General features: G+C 39.3%; 1 protein-coding gene across 5 annotated transcripts in view; it reads left to right on the forward strand.

Moving 5' to 3' along the window:
- OXNAD1 (oxidoreductase NAD binding domain containing 1) overlaps nucleotides 1-20632 on the forward strand; it is a 47204-nt gene that overhangs the window by 15503 nt on the left and 11069 nt on the right. For all 5 annotated transcript variants that reach the window (XR_001154697.2, XM_076005540.1, XM_012766962.2 and 2 more), the window contains 4 exons: nucleotides 3566-3672; nucleotides 11583-11724; nucleotides 19210-19452; nucleotides 20197-20305. Coding sequence is in view for 4 of the 5 variants with exons in the window: in XM_076005540.1 (XP_075861655.1) it covers nucleotides 3566-3672; nucleotides 11583-11724; nucleotides 19210-19452; nucleotides 20197-20305 (601 nt within the window). In the remaining variant the exon portion in view is untranslated. The remainder of the gene's footprint in view (nucleotides 1-3565; nucleotides 3673-11582; nucleotides 11725-19209; nucleotides 19453-20196; nucleotides 20306-20632) is intronic.

Below are 20632 nucleotides of genomic sequence, written 5' to 3' on the forward strand. Positions count from 1 at the left end.
TATCAACAGAAATATATTTGACTGTATTGAGTTCAAGAATTGAAATCCTGGTGCTAGAAAGAAGCTAGTTTTGCAGGGCCCTGTGAGGGCAGGCAGCCTTCTCCACATCTGCATCCTGATTCCCACAGTTTTGGGCACCATGCTTAAGAAATGTGGAAGGGGCCAGGCACAGTGGTTCACACCTGTAATCCTAGCACTCTGGGAGGCTGAAGCTGGCACATCTCTCAAGGTCAGGAGTTGGAAACCAGCCTGAGCAAGAGCGAGATCCCCGCCTCTACTAAAAATAGAAAGAAATTAATTGGCCAACTAAAAAAAAATATATATATAAATTAACCAGGCATGGTGGCTTGTGCCTGTAGTCCCAGCTACTTGAGAGGCTGAGGCAGAAGGATTGCTTGAGCCCAGGAGTTTGAGGTTGCTGTGAGCTAGGCTGATGCCACAGCACTCTATCCTGGGCAACAGAATGAGACTCTGTCTCAAAAAAAAAAAAAAAAATTGTGGAAGGAAGGAATGTGGTGGACTGAGTTGTATGCATAAGTGACTTTACCACTGGGACAGAACTGTCAGGTGATTAAGGGCCTGCCTGACCTGGATTTGAATCCTGACTTGGCAATTCCTAGCTAGGAGATCTTGAGCAAGTTCTGCAAGATGGAGGATAACAAAACTATCTTTTGGGATATAGTATGATTACTTATATCAACTGAATGAATTAATAATACACATAAAACGTTTAACCTAACATCTGGTATATACATGAGGTAAGCACTCTTCAGGCATTAACTGTTTTTACTTATGGTGAGAGTAGATGTGAGCCTGTGATTGGCAGAAAAGTAATGAATAGTCTCTGGGATTGGGAACAGTAGCCTGTGAGTCCTCGAGGTCCTGAACTTAGAGGAGGGAGTGGTACTCGAGTAGGAGTGAGGCAGTTTAAGGAAAGCTTCCACTGAGGAAGTGGCAGAAGGAGTGGTAAAGGAGAAAAGAAAAACCAGGTTGGAGACGCAGGAGAGGACCTTAAGAGTTCAATTTTGGCTATCCCAGGCAAGGAGACTGCTTTAGTGTGGAAAGTACCAAATTGAGAGAGATCAGGGAGTATGAGAACTGAGACTAGACATTGAATTTGGTTGCTCAGGAAGACATTGACCAACCTTGGAAAAGAAGTTACAGGAGAGCAGAAGAAGCCAGATTCCCTGTGGTTAAGGAGAGCATCTAGGAAAAAGGGAAGATTCTACAGGCTAAGGAAGAGCTGATCATCTCAGTGGAGGAAGGGATGAAAGGCAAGATTTCTAAAATAACCTTCTTTTCTTCTTTTGTTTTCCATCTCCATCTCTTGCATGGAAATAAAATATCTTAAAGACAGTATAGCTTTGGAATTTGCACTGGCAAAGTAATTGATAGGCTAGGGTGTACCTGTGGTATCAGCCCACCACTCTGCACAGCTCTTTGTTGTTGTCCATGTGAGCAGTTCTCCTGGGGTGCACTTAAGCCTGTAAGGTTCTGTGTAGCAGCACTGTGATTGGCAGAAATATATATGGCATATATATAAAAACAAAATGAATAAAGTATAATATATAATGTAAAACAAATACTAATCAATTAATTCTCATTAATGCAATAAAATACAGTTATGTGTTGCTTCATGACAGGTATATGTTTTGAGAAATGTGTTCCTGAGTAATGTTGTGTGAACACCATAGAGTATACTTACATAAACCTAGATGGTATAACCTACTACACACCTAGGCTATATGGTATAGCCTATTGCTCCTAGGCTACAAACCTGCACAGCATGTTACTGTCTGAATACCATAGGGAATTGTAACACAATGATAAGCATTTGTGTACCTAAACATAGAAAAGGTACAGTAAAAATACAGTATTATAATCTTATGAGACCACCGTTGTGTATGCAGCCCATTATTCACTGAAAAGTTGTGTGGCACATGCCTGTACATTGTAACCAACACTTAATGAGTTCTGTGGACCAGCAGTATTATAGGTGCTTTTGCATATATTATCTCATTTAATGATCCCAGGAACCCTATGAGCTATAGGTGTTCTCATTTTATAGGTGGGGGGTGCCTAGGTAATTTGCCAGAGTCACATGGCTGGTAATGGTGGAGCCAGGGTTAAACCAGCCGGTTCAGCTGCAGAGCCCATGCTGTTAACAGCCAAATTCTGCTACTTCCTTTATTTTGTTTCTGAATTGGTCAGGCTGAGCAGATGCCATTAGATGTCATGTCTAATGAAACAGGAAGATACTAAAGAGAGGAAAATTGAACATGAAGGAAAGGGCTGGTGGCTGCTGACAGAGCAGTGTTTCAGAGGATCAAGAGCACAGGGAGAGAGGGCTAGTAATGGAAAAATCACACCACTTGCTCTTTGGGAGAGGAAGAAGAGAGGCTTGGCAAAAATACAGAGAAAAAGCCAAGAGATTTTGCAGGAGAAATGAAAAGGTAGACAGTTTTAGGAGATACTTTGAGGTGGTGAGGGAGGCCACTGTCCATCAGGAGAATTTTCCAGCGGATTTTTAAAAATGGTCTCCCATTGATAGTTTAATTAGACCCAGTAGTCCTATTGGAGAAAAGGACCTGAATGAGCTAGCATTAGGCTGGGCCATTCATCGACCTTGACAGATTTCCAAGGCACTGTTTGGTGGAGCCTTGAAGGTAACACCCTCCAGGAGAGGGCTGTATTTTGGTCAACTGCTACTGAGTTGATTTGCTGCCACAAGTGAAGTTGAACAGTAGGAGATTGAGGAAAGAGTCATGTTGTCTTTTTTCCCTACTTGTTGAATTTGAGGGGTGCTGAGGCATGGATGGCACTTACCTGAATAGCCCCTGCATCAGACCTGTGACCTGTTCAGGGCTTTCCAAAAATCAGATATGTCATTTAGAATAGTTCTTCTCAAACAATCTATAGGGAAGGGCTCTTGTTGTTGTTTTAAAGTTGTAAACTGTATTTTATAAAATATAAAATACTGTATGATACAAAATGAATTAGAAAAAAATGAATTAAAAAACCAAAGACATAAAGAGCACAAACCCAGTTGATTTCTATTACTAGATTCAAAACACACAGAATTACTCTGTAAAATTGCTAAAAATGTTTCTAAGTGCTTACTTTTAATTTCTGCAATTAGCTTGTGATGCACTCCGTACACACTCAGAAGCAACAGGGACCCTCAATGATGGGGACTGTAGATGCCACACAGGGTTATTTACAAGGTTCCCATTCCCTGAGCTCTTCCCAGAGTGCCTAGCCCAGTGCATGGCACATGATGGATACTCATCAAATAAATGCTGGTTAAGTGGTCCCTTTAAGAGAAAGTTTTTATGTGCAGAATAAATTAAATGAGTATGATAGGAAGTCTCCCAAAATGATGTTAATTAAAATTTGTTCACCTGGTGGTAGGCAGAACTAAAGCAAAGTTATACTTTACCTTGTTTGGCAATTTTCAAAAACCACATCTCAGTAGGTTTCAAAAAACCTTAGTTCCTGGAAAGCCACCGTTTGTCCCTTGTTGTGTATGTACTAACATCAGCCACTGTTCGTTGTTTGGTTTTAGATTGTGTCAGCAGCTAAGGTGTGCGCAGCTGCCAATGAGTCACCATCAGTGAAGAGCCTCCGCTTGCTTGTTGCCGATCAAGACTTTTCTTTTAAAGCTGGCCAGTGGTAAGTTGGTTTTCTTTTTTCCAAGTGTGTACATTCAAGAAGGTACCATTAGATAGAAGGGATTATCTTTTCTTCTAGAAAGGACTTCTGTGGCTAGCCGTTCCCCCAAGGGAACATTCCCCAAGGGAATTGTACATCATTTCCATTCAGGATGAGCCTTTTTTGGTATGGAGAATCTGATTCCTTTCCTGGCCTCAGAGCCTGCTTTGGTTTTTGAGCCCACAGCTTCCTCAGTTATATATGAAAATTGCTGTCTTGCATTTTCCAGATTCAAACAAAGCAGCTAGTTCTAGTCCATGGAACCAACAGCTCTGATAATTACATTCTGCAGGAATGGCTGCTTACAGAATGCACTGCAGTAATTTAATCCGCTTGAGTTATGTGTTGCTGGGTATTCATATGTTTTTAAAAATTAGTCTTATGTCCAGTGCAGAGTAAACACAAAGCAGCCTGAAAAGGAGAGTAACCAGTGATGTCATCACAGAGCTGACCACTCTTGACTGGATCGTTGTGTCACTCATACCTTGTCTGGGTTGAGTTTAAATATTTTGCTTAATTTATTATGAGGATTTCCCAGTCAGGCCCAGCCCACACACACAGAAATCGTAAGTGTGTCCCATTTGACTCTGAGGACTAATCAGTATGCTGATAGGATAACAGCCCAGCTGTCCCTCTGTTCCTCAGATGGCCTTGCTGAGCTGCAATTCAAGTTGAATTGTAAAGAAAGCAACTTGAATTTCCCTAGGAAAGGTGTGTTTGGGTGTGTGTGTCCTTTATTTAAATAAAGCATTCATTTCTAAATGAATTTCTGGTATGTCAGTCTTGATAGTATGTCTTAGGAGTCACTTGACTAATTTTGGCAGTCCATCTGGAAATGTGGTTTTGTTAGAAGGAGGATGTGTGATAATAGCAAGTGTGATAATAGCAAGAGTTAGCAGTCTTGTGTTAATAGTTTGCCTTTGAATTTAGAACTAGAAAACAAGATGCTGATTGCAATAATTTGCGTTCGTGAAGCAATTTACTGCAATCTTTGCACATGTTCGATGATACATATTAAATGCATTTTGGCTGTTTTAGGGGGTGGGCAACATATTTACCCTTCAGAAGTGGTTTAGCATTTATTACATTGGAAGTGGAAACTTTAATTATAATGATCTGTTTTTCCATATTTCCCTTCTGTGGAAGTGTTTCAGTCCTGTGCACAGCATTGTCTTTGTGCCTTCAACTCTGAATTTTGCCAAGACTCAGACCCTAGTCTCCTGGTTAGAAAAAGCCTGTTACAGTGCTGCCACCATGGTGTGCCTGCAAGTGTATTAGCACTTGTAAATTGCAGTTACCTGAGAAGAAAAATGTCATTATTCCCTAGTGATACAGGGGTAGAAATGGAGTCCCATTGTGATTCTCAAGATTATTCGAGGCTTATGTTTGTTATCTTACCCCATTGAGTGGATTTGGTCATTTCCCTAACTTTAGACCTGGTTTTAATATGTGGCTGACACACTCTTGCTTTAGAGAACAGATTTGCAGGGTGGTTGTCACTGGCTGGGTATGACTCTAGGGTTTGTGAGTTCCTTTTGTTATTTGACCATATGATTACAGAATGGCCATTTTGCTTAGATTGGCAGTGTCCATCGCCTTTGTGCTATCGCTAAGATGGCTTTGTGCTCCAGGCTCTCTCCGATCATCAGCTCAGTAGCATCTCCATGTGGTACTTTGGAGAAGAGGACAAAGATTAGGGAGAGGGAGTTGGGATATGGCTGCCGTGCATTTTGTGTAGTTAGGATTATTAGAGTGGAGAGCTGCTGGAGATAGAGGATCACTGCTGGGCTCATCTTTGGGGTAAGAGATTGGGCCACGCTCCCACGTCTCTGCATTCTTGACTGGTGGCCTCCTCTGACGCCTGCCAAACTCTGAGGATGGGGTTCCAGGCCCAGCTCTAAATAAGTGAATAATAAATAAATAATGAACAAATGCTCTCTGACTAGCTGCAGCTTTGGCCATAGGTCCCCACGTAGATAGACACTTTGAGCATAGATCAGATATAGGCCAAAGGGGGCTCTTCTTATGCTGTTGCTGTGTAATTATTGGGCCCTCCAGAGGGAACTGGTTCCTGTACTGGGAAACCAGCTCTAAGAACCCTAGCAGTCCAATCCAGAGAGAAAGGCCAAAAGAGGAAACCATCTCAAAACATTTCTCACATGAGCAGTGCTAAAATCCTTGTGCTCTGAGGCCTCTCAGTAGGCCTGCTGCTTGCTTAGCAACTCTTTGGTGAGTCCTGCCTTTGACCAGAATTACTCCTCCCAGGGGTAGAAAGATTAGCATTCCCTCTTGGGGCTGGAGCATGCCACCAACATTTCGCATGCAGTGTGCTGCTGCCCTCAGTTTCCAAATTCACACTCCGCTGTGGCACTTGCTGCCTGCTTCCAGCAATGGCTGCACTGCTGTGGGCGGGACTCCTCCCCAGAGGGAGGCCATGTCCCCCTGGTGCTCTGGAGACTGCCCAGCTCATGTGCTTCCTTTCTACCTGCTAGCTCTGTGATGTGGACTGTTTCTTTATTACTCTTGGGCTTCAGTTTTTATAGCTCTAAAGAGGGAGCAGTAGTATTCCTATGTTTTGGGATATTTAATGTGTTTAACACAATGTCTAATGTTAACTTTATTCATTTGGTTTTACTTTTTGGTATTGCCAGTAAGTATTTCACTCAGTCATTTAGATCATCTGTGCTGGAGAGGTCCAAGGGATAGATTCCAATTGTTAGCTTCTTGGTCAGTTTCCCTGCAGCGAGGCTGTTGGTTAGAGGAGCCGGCAGTCCCGGTAGGAGTAGATGAGTGCATGTTGCCACCACGGCACTGCTCATGCCTCCGTCAGTTCTCAGTCCACATTTAGCTGTGTTTAGGGTACCCACTGAGGAGAAGCAAGTCCAGAGCATTTTTGCAGAGAAAAAATGACTTCTTGGTCCTTGTGTGTTTCTGACTTTCTATAGGATAACATAAGTTTTTATGCTAGAAAGAACTTTGGGCCCTATTGGGAAAAGGTGTACATCTGGAAGAGCAAGATTAGAGAAATAAGACTTTACCCTTACCCTTGAGCAGTGCTGCTGCATTGTAGACATTACACGGCCTATACAACTGTGCGCAGCAGCCCTGACTCTCATAGGACCACACATAAAAAGTGTTGCAATCCTTGGCGTTTTTCAGGGTGTATCCTCCTCCATTGCTTGTCTGGTAAGCACTGTCTCTTAAGACTCAGTTTAAGAGGCATCTCCTCTGTGAAGTCTTTCTTAATTTCTCCACTCTTGGTAGAATTGACTCTTCTCTTCTCTGCCCTGCCTCCCCCCACTCTAAGCAGATTTTATCGTAGCCCATTTAATTGTATTTGTTTGTTAATTTTCCTCCTTGTAGAGTGGGTTTATTGAGGGCAGGAACGTATGTGTAGCTTTGTACCTCCAGCAAATACCACAGTGCCTATACATGGTAGACAGGTGCTCTCTGTAGTGTTTGCACAAGTGAATGAGAGAGGAACTTTGAATACTGTGGCCAAGGACTGAAGAATTTTGGGATCTCATAATATAACATTGTTATTCGGCCATGGTTTGCATGGCCACCATGCGCTGGGCACTAAAGCTGCCTCTGTGGGCAGACATGGCTGCCTGGTATGTTGAGGCACATGTGGGCCCCTCCTCTCAGTTTTGCATATGCTCACTTATCTGGGTGCAGTGAGTGCCTCAACTTGTGGCTCCAAGAGTACCAGTCCTGCACAGGGCATTTTTAAAGGTATATGTTTAAAGCTTAATTTGTTCTTGGACAGATGTATTGTAAAATATGTTTTGTGCATATTCCTTAAACCTATTCCGACAGGGTTTTTATATAGTTTGAATTCTTCTGTATTATTTAATGAAAGAGTTCTTTTTTTCCAAAGATAGCTTGCCAGAATTACTAGAAAAGAGGGTTCCCTTTTGCTCACCCTAAAGAAAGGTCTTTATCAGCATCGAGCAGCAGAGGGCGATGTAATTCAGGAGATGAAGCAGCAGAAGTAGCTCATTTATATTTTTAAACATGGAAATAGTAGAGATTTTGTATACCTCCTCTCTGACAGCATATAGAAACTGTTGTAATAAATGCTAATGATAGGCATTTCAATTTTATTTTGTCTTAAATGAAAGGAAATTTAAAGTATTCATGGAAAAGAGTCAAGTGAAAGTAGACTAGTGACCTTTTCTGGAGTACTTCTAATCCAGAACTGATTTTTTAAGACTATTATAAGTGGCTGGATATTTAAGGCCATAGATTAGAGGAGAATATCTTTTAAGATCATGGATAAAATCAGAGAACATCTTAGGCTTGGAAAAGATGATACTTTTTGCTCTTTGATGGCTAACACCTGGATTGGATGTTTACATTTCTTAGGCATGGGGATAATTTTTCTGGTCCCATGTTCTAATAAATTTTATTATTGTTATGTGACTAGGTTTGTTGCAATTTCTAGAATCTCCACTACAAAAGGGTTTCTGTAGCATGGTATTATTGAAGGCTTGAAACTCATAAGAGTTCTAGACTATAGGAGTTTTGTTAGAAGAAAAGAAGAAAACAGAAAACTTTTGGAACTTGAAGGCTACATCAGCTCATTTAATTCTGGCAAATGACAGTGAGAATGTTTTTGTTGGTTTTTCTGTTGCCCTTTTTTTTTGCACTTTAAAAAAGTATATTGGGATATAATTCACATATAAAATTTATACATTTAAAATGTACAATTCAGTGGTTTTTAGTATATTCACAGAGTTGTGTAGCCATCAGCAAAATCAAATTTTAGAACATTTTCATCATCCCCAAAAGAAACCCTGTACTGTACACCCTATCCTCCTCCGGTCCCCTTAGGCAACCACATTCCATCTCTATGGATTGGTCTATTCTGGACATTTCATATAGATGGAATCATATCATATAGTATGTAATCTTTTTGTGACAGGCTTCTTTCACTTAACATGATTTTTCAAGGTTCATCCATATTGTAGTATGTATCAGTACTTCATTCCATTGTATGGATATACCATATTTTGTTCATATATTAATGGACATTCAGATTGTTTCCACTTTGGGGCTATTATGACTAATGCTCCTCTGAACATTTGTGTTCAAGTTTTTGAGTGGACATATATTTTTATTTCTCTTGGGTATAAACCTAGGTGTGGAAATTGTTCATATGGTAACTCTGTTTAACATTTTCTGGTACCACAAACCTGTTTTCAGTAGTGACTGTACCATTTTGCATTCCCACCTGCAATGTATGAAGGTTCCAGTTTCTCCAGATCCTCACTAACACTTGCTATTGTTAGTCTTTTTGACTACAGACATCCTAGTGAGTATGAAGTGGTAGCTCATTGTCTGAGTTTCCTGATGACCTATGAACATGGGGCATCTTTCCATGATGCTCTGTGATGTTGAGCATCCTTTCATGTGCGTATTAGCTATTTATATATCTTCTTTGAAGAAATATTAATTAAAATATTTTGCCTATTTTTTATTTGGGTTGTCTTTTTATTATTGAATTGTAAAAGTTCTTTATATAATGTGAGTACAAGTCCCTTAGCAGATATATTATTTGAAAATATTTTTTCCCATTCTGTGTGTTGTCTTCTAACTTTCTTACTGATATCATTTATAGCACAAAGTTTTTAATTTTGGTGAAGTCTGGTTTCTCTATTTTTTCTTTGACTGTTTTAGTTTGGAATGGTATCTAAGAAACTACTACCATGAAGATTTACTCCTGTGTTTTATTCTAAGAGTTTATAATTTTATCTCTTACATTTAAGCCTATGCTCCATTTTGGCTTAATTTTTGCATGTAGCCTGAGGTAGGGGTCCAACTTCATTCTTTTGCATGTAGAAATTCAGTTCTCCCAGGACCATTGTTGAATAGACTATTCTTTTGCCATTGAATTGTCTTGGCACCCTTGTCAAAAATCAATTGACAGGCCGGGCGCTGTGGCTCACGCCTGTAATCCTAGCTCTTGGGAGGCCGAGGCGGGCGGATTGCTCAAGGTCAGGAGTTCAAAACCAGCCTGAGCAAGAGCGAGACCCCGTCTCAACTATAAATAGAAAGAAATTAGTTGGCCAACTGATATATATATGAAAAATTAGCCGGGCATGGTGGCGCATGCCTGTAGTCCCAGCTACTCGGGAGGCTGAGGCAGAAGGATCACTCAAGCCCAGGAGTTTGAGGTTGCTGTGAGCTAGGCTGACACCACGGCACTCACTCTAGCCTGGACAACAAAGTGAGACTCTGTCTAAAAAAAAAAAAACAAAACAAAACAAAAAGACAAAAAAAAATCAATTGACTATAAATTTAAGAATTTGTTTTGGGACTTTCAATTCTTTTCCAATGATATACATGTCTGTCCTTATGTCAGTGCCACAGTATCTTTATTACTTAGCTTTGAAGTACCTTTTGAAATCAGGAGGTGTGAGTTCTCCAAATGTATTCTTCTTTTTCAAGATTGTTTTGATGATTTGGGGTTCCTTGAATTTCCTTATGAATTTTATGGTCAACCTGTCAGTTTCTGCAAAGAAACTACCTGGGATTTTAGTAGGTATTATTTTGAATCTTTAGATCAATTGGGAAGTATTGCCATCTTAACAATATTAAGTCTTCCACTCAATGAACATAGGACATCTTTCCATTTATTTAGATCTTTACTCTTTTTAACAGTGTTTATAGTTTTCAGTGTACAAGGCTTATACTTCTTTTGTTAAATTTATTCCCGATTATTTTATCCTTTTATATGGTATTATAAATGGAATTGTTTTTCTAAATTTCACATTTGGATTGTTCATTGCTAGTATATAGAAATAGTTGATTTTCGTATATTGATCTTGTATCCTGGAACTGTATCTGAATTTGTTTATTAGTTCTAATATCTTTTTAGTGAATTCCTTGCGATTTTCTATATATGAGAGCATGCCATCTGCAACTTCCACCTCTCCAGTCTGGATGCCTTTTATTTCGTTTTCTTGCTTACTTGCCTTGGCTAGTAAGTTGAATACTAGCCAACTAGTACTAGTATTTTGTTGAGTAAAGGTGATGGGAGTGGGCATCCTTGTCTTGTTACTGATCTTGGGGGGGAAACTTTCATCCTGTTATCATTAAGTATGATGTTAGCTGTGGGTCTTTTGTAGATGCCCTTTATCAGGCTGAGGAAGTTCCTATTTATTCCTAGTTTGTTGAGTGCTTTTATTATACAAAGGCATTGGATTTTTTCAAATGCCTTTTCTGTATCTGTTGATATACTCATGTGAGTTTTTGTCTTTTATTTTACTAAGTGGTCTATTACATTGATTTTCAGATGTTAAACCAGTCTTGTATTCCTGGAATTTTTGTGTCTGTATTCAGAAGGGATGTTGCTCTGTAGTTTTTCTTGCCGTGTCTTTGTCTGATTTTGGTATGAAAGTAATACTGTTCTCATAGAATGAGTTGGGAAGTCTTATCTTCTATTTTTGGAAGAAGTTATGAAGGATTAGTATTAATGCATCTTTAAATATTTGGTAGAATTTACCAGTGCTGGCATCTGGACCTGAGTTCTCTGTGGGAAGTTTAAAATTACTAATTCAGTCCATTGACTTGTTATGTGTCTGTTCAGATTTTGTTTCTTCTTGAGTCAGATTTGGTAGTTTATGTCATTCTAGGAATGTATGTTGCATGTAAGCTAACTGATTTTTTGGCATACAACTGTTTATAAAATTCCTTTATATGCTTTTTTATTTTTATAAGGTTGGTGATGATGTCCCTTTTTTATTCTTGATTTTATTAATTTATCTTGTCTTTTAGTCTAGCTAAAGATTTGTTAGTTTAGTTTATTTTGCTGCCTATTTTTAAAATAGTTTCAACAATAATCATTTATTTGTCTTTCCTTTTAGGGTTGATTTCTTTATCCCAGGAGTCTCTGTGGTTGGTGGATTTTCAATATACTCCAGCCCAAGACTGCTAGAACAAGAGAGAATGATAGAATTGGCAGTGAAATATACGAATCACCCTCCTGCTCTCTGGATTCACAATAAGGTGAGCAAACTGCCTGTTTTAAGCTTGGTGATCTGGGGATCTCTGCCTCCCACAAAATTTGTGTTTAGCTTGATCCACCTAAGAAACCTGGGCTTGAGTAAAAAGGGTACATGTTCACAAAGAGCTTTCCAGAAAGGTCAAAGAAACAGAATTGTTTTTGTGCATATTAAGTATGACTCAAAGAGACTTTGGCATCTGGAAATATTTTCCAGGTCACCAAACAGTATTCAACTGAATACTAATAGAATTAAAATATTGTATATTTTATGTAAGCTTTTGAAAATTGGGTCTCTATGTCATGTATGATGATAAATTTATAAATCAAGTTATTTTTTCCTAACTACCCTAAATAAAGGGAATTAAATTATCATTCCATCATTATTTGGAGGGGAAACTATCTGATTACATAGTACTGCTGCTGCCCAGTGATGAGAACAGCTAAATCAGTGGTGCCATTACCTCTCCATTTCAGTCCCCAGAGAGCTCTTCACACAGGATTCTGACAGGGAAGCCACATTTGATGACGGCTGCTAATAACTCATGCTTCACCACAGGGCTCATTCAACACAGTCCTACATAAGCTGCCTATCATTACCTACTAGAACCCTGATAACAGAGAATGAACTCAGAACAGATCAGTTAGTTACTTGTCTTAGTTTTTGACCCTTGTCTCCTTTTCACTGCCATCTTCTTCATTACTAGAGCATGTCTTCTGTCTGTAGTTACCAACAGCCTCCATCCCATCCCAGGCATTTTCTTACCTCCTTTACCAAAAAGAAATGTACCCTAAAGTATGGCCTCAAAAACTCAGCATTCTTCCCTTCTTTCCTGGAAGTCATTGAGAATCAACAAAGGAAAACAGAAAATAAAAACTCTTAACTTTGTTTTCAGCAGCACTTGAAAAACACACTTCAGTATATTTTTAAAGGTTGTAGATAATTGTTGTGTTTATGCAGGAGCCACCTGGGAATAAGTAGAGGAGAAAGGCCAACAGTTGCAGATCTCAGAAAGCACTAACAAAAATATACATGAGAGTATATACATGAGAGAGGGGGTGGGACTTGGTGTCCTGGTCTTCCAAAGAGGGTGTGGAAACAAGGTTGAGTTTTGTGGCTGCAGAAGTTCCACCTAGACATAGTGAGGCCCAGTTAAGAGAGAAGGCACACCAAAAACCCCATAAACAAGCCATATCTGTAGGACATATTTAATAACATATCCTTGTAGTGGCTGAAGAGAGCTTTTGTGTTGTGAAAACCAGCTAGCTTAGGACACTTTCTTGGCCCATCTCCTAATATAGAACCTTCTTGCAAACAGTTGGTCCAAATAAAATCACAGTTCATGTCAATTTCATGAAAGAAATCAAAGAAGACATGAGTAAATGGAGAGACATACTATATTCATGAATTAGAAGACAACATAGTAAAGAAATCAGTTCTCCCTAAATTGATTTATAGATTTAATGTAACACTAATTCAAATCTCAACAGAATTTTTTTATAGATACAGACAAGATGATTATAAAATTTATATGGAAATAAAAAGGCCCTGGGATAACTGAAACAATTTTGAAAGGAAAGAATAAAATGGAAGGAATAATATTACTCAAATTTAAGATTAAAATAAAGCTACAGGTGGGGCACGATGGCTCACGCCTGCAATCCTAGCACTCTGGGAGACTGAGGTGGGTGGATTGCTTGAGCTCAGGAGTTCGAGACCAGCCTGAACAAGAGTGAGACTCTGTCTCTACTAGAAATAGAAAAAAAATTAGCCAGGCAAATAAAATTTGAATGAATAAAATAAATAAAACTAAGATAAAGCTACAGTAAACAAAACAGTGTGGTATTGTTGAAAGCACAGACATATTAATCAATGGAACAGAATAAAGAGTTCAGAAATAAACTGACATACATATGTCCATTTCATTTTAACAAAGGCACTAAAGAAATTCAATGGAGAAAGGATAGCCTTTTCAATAAATAGTGCTGGAATAACTATACATCTATATGCAAAAAAGAACCTAAACCTCATCCTTTATTCAAAATTAAATGAGTTATAGATATAAATGTAAAAACATGGAAATATAAAAGTTCTAAAAGAAAACATAGGAAATAGTTGGAACTGGCAGGTGGATGAAGAGTTCTTAGACATAACATCAAAAGCAAGATCCATAAAAGAAAAAACTGATATATAAGACTTAAAATTTTTTCTGCAAGAGACACTTAGAAGAATTAAAAAGCTACAGACTGGGAGAAAATATTTGCAGATCAGATATCCAACAAAGGACTTGTATCCAGAATGTATAAAGAACTCTCAAAGTCAACAAAAAGAAAACAACATAAGTTTAAAAAATGGGTAAAGGATTGGGTAAAAAATGGGTAAAGAATAGATACTTGGCTAAAATTTAAGGATGGCAAATAAACAATGAAAAGATGTTCAACATTATTAACCATTGGGGAAGGGCTCTACAGACCTATTAGAATGACTAAAATTAAAAACATTGACAATACCAAGTGATGGTAAGGATATGGAGCAACTGGAACTCTCGTATATTTCTTATATTGCTAATGGAAATATAAAATAGTACAGCTATTCTGGAAAATATTTTGGCAGTTTCATATATATATATATAAAGTTTAATATACACTTACCAAATGACCCAGCAATACCACTCTGGAGTGTTTATCCCAGAGAAATGAAAGCTATGTTCATATAAAACCCAAACATGGATATTTATAGCAATTTTATTCATAATTATAAACAATTAGAAATAACCCAAATGTCCCTCAGCAGGTGAATGGATAAACAAACTGTGACATGTTCATAAAATGGGCTACTATTCAGCAATAAAAATGTTGATGCACAACAGGTGAATCTCAGTGGCATCATGTTGAGTGAAAGAAGCCTGTCCCAAAAGTTTACATACTGTATAATCCATTTCTGTCATATTCTGGGAGACAAAAATGTAGTGATGGGAAACAGATGAGTGGTTGAGCAGGCTTGGGGTAAGGAAGGCTGTGAACATAAGGGATAGAACAAGAGGGTTTCTAGGGGCAATGGAACTGTTCTAGCTTTTGATGGTAGTTACACAGATCTATATGTGTGTTAAAATTCATAGAATTGTACACCAAAAGAAAAAAAAAGTAGTTACACAGATCTATATGTGTGTTAAAATTCACACCAAAAGAAAAAAAAAGTGTTACTATAAGAGGATTTAAAAAAATACTTTTTAAAAATTTCATAAGGACATAAAAATACAATCTTGTGGTTTACATGTCAAATTGTGTCTGTTCAGGATAATCCCCAGATACTTGTGTTGGCATTTCCATTGTAAATGTATCCTGTCACATTTTTACCCTCCAACATCTGAGTCTCTCCTCCAATACTGCCTCAGCTGCCTCATTCATTTTTAGATTCTCTATGGATTTTCCACCCATTACTGTCTCTAGGCTGCTCTTGAGGCTCTAAAATATGCTGCTGGTGTGGGACCAACAAGGTGTCCACATGCCCCTTACTCAGAGTTGAAATGAGCATGGCCACCCCAGCTCCTAGTGCCATGAGCAACCTCCCTACACCCATCCCCAGAGGTCCTCACATGACCTGGCCCAGTCCTGGTCCCCAGCTCCCGCTAGGTTTCATGCCTCATTGGCATTCAATGAAGGAACTTATTTTCAGAGGCTGTAGAAAATCTCAAAGTGGCATTGCCTGAATGCACATCCTGATTGTAGTGCCGGCTCTACTCTGCCCAGTGGGAGTTGCAAACAGCTTTATGAGGGCAGATTTTTCTTGGAACCATTTCCAGGTAGCTATTTTTCTCCTGAGGATTTGTCTTATTAAGCTATTAGAGTGGACAATGGAGGCACGTGAGGGTCTGGGTGGCAGCAGCCTCACTGCTGGGACATGGAATAAAGTGCCATAAATGTTTCCTTTATTTTATCTGCTTTGGCTCAAACTCCTGGCAGGGTAAAGGGTTCTAGACAGCTATTGTGTGCTTGGCTCCAGTTGCTGGGGAAAGGTTGTTTATTTCACAAGTAGAAAATCTATACCCAAATTAGATACATTGCTATGTAATTGAAGGTAATGCCCTTTTACTCACTTATATATTATACTGTTCAGTACTTTGAGTCCTGTGTTCATGCTACCCTCGCAGTTTTTATTGATCTACAAAAGACAAAGGTGCCTTTTGATTCTTTCCAGATGCTAGCAAATTAGAAGATAGACCTACCGGAGATTATTTTGTCATTAGGGAGAAGACGGGCTTCTTGAGTATTATCTTTCCCTGGGGCACATATTCTTGCCAACTTCAGGGTTGAAAATACTCTAGTGTCTAAAAGCAGTAACCTAAAGGCTTTCTTTGTTGTCATTACTAAGCATGCCAGAGATGGCCACTGGAGAAAATTATTTCTCATTTCTCAGTATCTTTCACTCCCAGATACTTATAAAGAAAGAAGTGTACAGGCAAGCAAGAGAGAGGGAGGGTAGGAGTTCGTAGGAAGATGAAATCCATTGTTATCATTAGGCAGAGCCTCTTGTGTCTTAGATTCTATTTTTGAGACTTGAGAGGAGGGAGCATTTTAAAGCACTGTGGTAGCCAGTGTAGCAATTCCCAGATTTTAGTTATTCCTAACCGAATGCTCCCTTGCTGCTAATTTCTTTTGTCAAAAATGAAAACCCACTTATCATAATTCACATAAAAATCTCCTACATATTTAAAATAGTTAAGTTCAAACATTTTTTCCCCTCAGAGAAAGAGTTTCCATTCACTCAACAGTTCTTTACCAAAAAGGACATGTTTTATGAATTCATATAATTTTCATTTTTTTTTAGATTTTCTCTAAGTTTAACTCATCTTTAAGTTGTAGAGCCTAAATTAAATTCATGTCCAAAACTATTTACTGCTCACCTACCATATGAGATGCCAAGATGTGAACGCTAAAGATTTGGTTCTCAAAGCATGTGATATGTTATTACTTCTTAGGAGGGAGTTAATCAGTTGATTTATGCCAGGAACATGTAAGGAGAAATCCATGCTCTTAAAATTTCTTTATCTTGGGTTCTGTTTTTTTTTTTTTTTTTTAATCAAAGTAATGGTAAGCAGTAAGAGTGCAATTTACATGAAAAGCCTCACGTTTAAACTATTTTTCATTGTCTCTACTTACAAGGGGTTATAAAGGTGGGACCCTACTCTAAATCTTTGTAATAGTGAAATAAGGTACATATTGTTCTGGGGTGCCACTCACCTTGACTTTATGGTTTATCCAAATGAATGTACAAGCAGTGTGTGGCTTTGCTGTTGGAGGATCATCAGTCACAAAGTGAAGCCAGCAATGCTGTTCAAGAGGCACCATGCTTCCATCCACATCCCACAATGTGTTTTGCCATTCATTTCAGTGGTATATATAACCCGTCAGGGATGGCCAAAAAATTGCTTGCTGTTTTCATAGTATTTGTTTCCATATTTGTCTTCCCCGCTAATGTACCGACCGTCACGTCATTTGCCCTGAATAAGATTTGTGGATAGCCGAGGAAGCCACCATGGCCTCAGACCTGCCGTAGCCCTCACTTCACGACCTGCAGTAACTCCATCTTGTCCCACAGGCCCTGGATTCTGTTTTTTAGTGACAGGGAAGAAGGAAGCAGGCACCCCCAGCACTTCTTCTATGACAACCTCAGTGACTAAAATACCCTCTTGCATAGAGCCTGACACCAGCAGGACGCTTTCCCCCACTGGGAATCATTTGATGTCCACAACAACGCTGTGAGGTGGGCAGGGCAGACAGACACTGTTACCCATTTTTCCAGGTGTGGCAGCAGAGGCTTGAAGAAGGTAGGGACTTGCTGGATTTCATACGGACTTGTGATTAAATTTCAGTCTTCTGACTTGTAGGTCAGTATGTTTTTATCCAAATGAGAGGTTACCAACCCTGTTAGCGCCAATGCCCCCTTTCTAGAACTATCCTGGAATTTCACAGTGTTACGAACACATGAAATTAAAAAATAATAGCATAATTATCTAACTGTAATACAAAGGAGAAGTAAAGAAAAGTGATCTATAATCAAAGGATATGTAATTCAGTATATAAGTGATTGGACATATCTAAACTAGAATATAGAATGAACGGTCAGATGGTTGTTCCTAATCATAGAATCACCGTGAATACATTGTCTACAGATGCAGATGATATGTCTGCATGTGTGTTGTGTGGGTAACAGGAGGACCACACGTGACACCATCTATGATGTGGTTTTCTGGAACACTGAATGTGCTTGGTAAAGTTCTGAACACAACAAAGTACAGTGTACATGGTACTTACATCCTGGAAAATTAGGACCAAATTAGATCTGTGCAAAAAATACTTCAAGTTTATTTGTAAAATTAGTCAGGGTCTGGTGTCAGATCATTACAAACCAGTTTTCACCTATGTGAATGTCTTGTGGGCTATTCAGAAGTTGTGCAGGACAGTGCTGTGCAGTACAGATAATGGTGTGCTGGTAAACCAGCTATCTGAATTTTTTTAGAAAGCCCTGACTTGTATCATTTGCTGATTTCTGTGCTGTAAATACTCCCACAATGGCTGATTTCAAACTGCCAGTAGAAACTGGCTCACAAAATTCCTGCACATTTAACCATCAGCTTAGTATGAGCCAGCCCCAGGACACCACTAATTTTGCAGGATTTCTAGCATCTCTGGCCCTGCCCTCTAAATGCTATTTGGGTTCCCAAATCACTGCGACAATAAAGAAAAGTCACCACAAGTTTCCAAAACACCCGTCAGGGGCAGTATCAACCCATTGAGAACCAGTACACTGAACTCTGATAATATTTCTGATATAAGTGACTGACCAAACAATAGGTGCTTTATCTAGGTAGGTCTTTGTGATACTCACCCCCTAATGGGAAGTCTCTGGCTGCCTATTCTTGCTGCTCTCAGGAGAAGGGAACAGCACTGATTAGCACTGCAGTGCTGAGCTAAGCCTATATAGAGATGGTCTGGCTGTGCCTCACGGGGGATCAGGAGGGAGTCCCCTGCACTCAAACTTCTCACACCCGATTAGCCCAGGGCAGCCAGTGTAGTGACACTCACGCCATCCTGCCTCTCTGCTTGGATCAGACACAGGAGCACCACTCAGATAAGGCAGATCCATACTTCAGAGTTGTTGCCTGCCTGTAAGTCCGTTGCCTCTTTCCTCAATGCAGTTCATCACTTAAGAAGTTAACAAATGGAAGAATAACTGAAGCATGTCTCTTTTTCTCAATGTTGGAGTGGCTGTGCGGTATGGATTATGAAAGCAGAGTAGCAAATGCCTCTATAATGTACAAGTGGAATCAATTCACAGGACCCCAGGAAAATTGGAAGCAAGCTGTAAAAACAGTCCTAAATACTGATAAAAATGCATGCAGTAGACCCAGTTAGTTTTATTAAAGTAGAACTTTTGGCTTAAGACCTGTGCTATAAAGGACTAAAGGATCTTTTCTTTTCTGCCTTAGTGTACACTTGACTCTGAAGTGGCTGTGAGAGTGGGTGGAGAATTCTTCTTTGACCCTCAGCCTGCAGATGCCTCTAGAAACCTCGTGTTGATTGCAGGAGGAGTTGGAATTAACCCCCTGCTTTCCATCCTGCGGCACTCAGCAGATCTGCACAGACAGCTGGCAAACAAAGGAAGTGGATATAAGATAGGAACAATAAAACTATTCTACAGTGCAAAAGATACCAGTGAACTCCTGTTTAAGGTAAGGGGAGAAGTGTGTGTTTCATAGCTTGCTGTAAGCAAATTTGTATAGTGGATTAATTAATTGTTCATGAAAATTTCTTCTCTAGGTTCTATTTTCTCTGCAAAGGTTCAAACAAAAGGCTTGGCAAGGTTTAATCATGTTCAGATGAGAATTAACCAACATATCTTACCCAGGACAGTTAAAACTGCTAATAATAGTGAGGAGGCTTCCAATTCAGTGACAGGAAAGGGTAGGTTTTGGTGGGATGGAAGCTGGAGGTTGGACAGAGACATCACCATGGCCTGGAGTTTTCTCGAAGACTTAAGACAGTTCCGACCCAGCTGGGTAAATGAAACCCCCATGAGTTGCATCTGTTGAAACTACATTTGATGGGGAAGGCTTTCACTGGGGATTGCTTTTGCAGCTGCAGGAATGAACAAAAGAACAGAAACAGTTAAAAGACACAACTGTGGTCAGTGGAACTGCTGCTTAATTGCTAATGCTTGAGAAAAAGGAAAAAGAAAAAACTCCCGGAGAGTTGGTAATATGCTTGTTAGCATATTCAGATTTCAATTAAAGCCAAATAGCCCCTCTGTACTTTGAATGCTCTGGCCTGCTAGGCTGCAAACAATATCACTCTAAGTAGAGAGCAAGAGCGGCAGACGTGTGCGGAATGGGAGTCGAGGTTCAGCGTCAATGGTTGTGCACATCTGTTTTTATTTTTTAAAATTGTAGTGTGACCAAGTATGTTTGACATTCCAGAAAAATATCCTCGATCTAGTAAATGAATTTCCTGAGAAGATTGCATGCAGTTTGCATGTTACAAAACAGACTACACAAATCAGTGCAGAACTCAAGCCATATATCACAGGTGAGTCTCCTAAAGATATTTTGACTATCTCCAATGCAGTTATTTAATGGACGTGCCAGTTGGTTGGATTTAGATGCTTTACTGTTGAGAGTTGCTGGTTGGGAATGTCACTACCTGGGGAATTGAGATGATCCATCATGGAAAAATAAGGAGATATTTAGTTGGATTTACTTATTATATACAGGTTTCTACTGCCCATATTAAAAATTTATTTCCTACAGATTTTAGGGGCCTTTGTGTTATCATTGTAGTGTACATATAAAGAATTTATATTTCAGCCTTGACTGAATTGATTATATTTGCCATTAACGGTCATTTAAATTACTC

The sequence above is a fragment of the Microcebus murinus genome, chromosome 1 (assembly GCF_040939455.1).
Source record: "Microcebus murinus isolate Inina chromosome 1, M.murinus_Inina_mat1.0, whole genome shotgun sequence".
Classification (NCBI taxonomy): Eukaryota; Metazoa; Chordata; class Mammalia; order Primates; family Cheirogaleidae; genus Microcebus; species Microcebus murinus.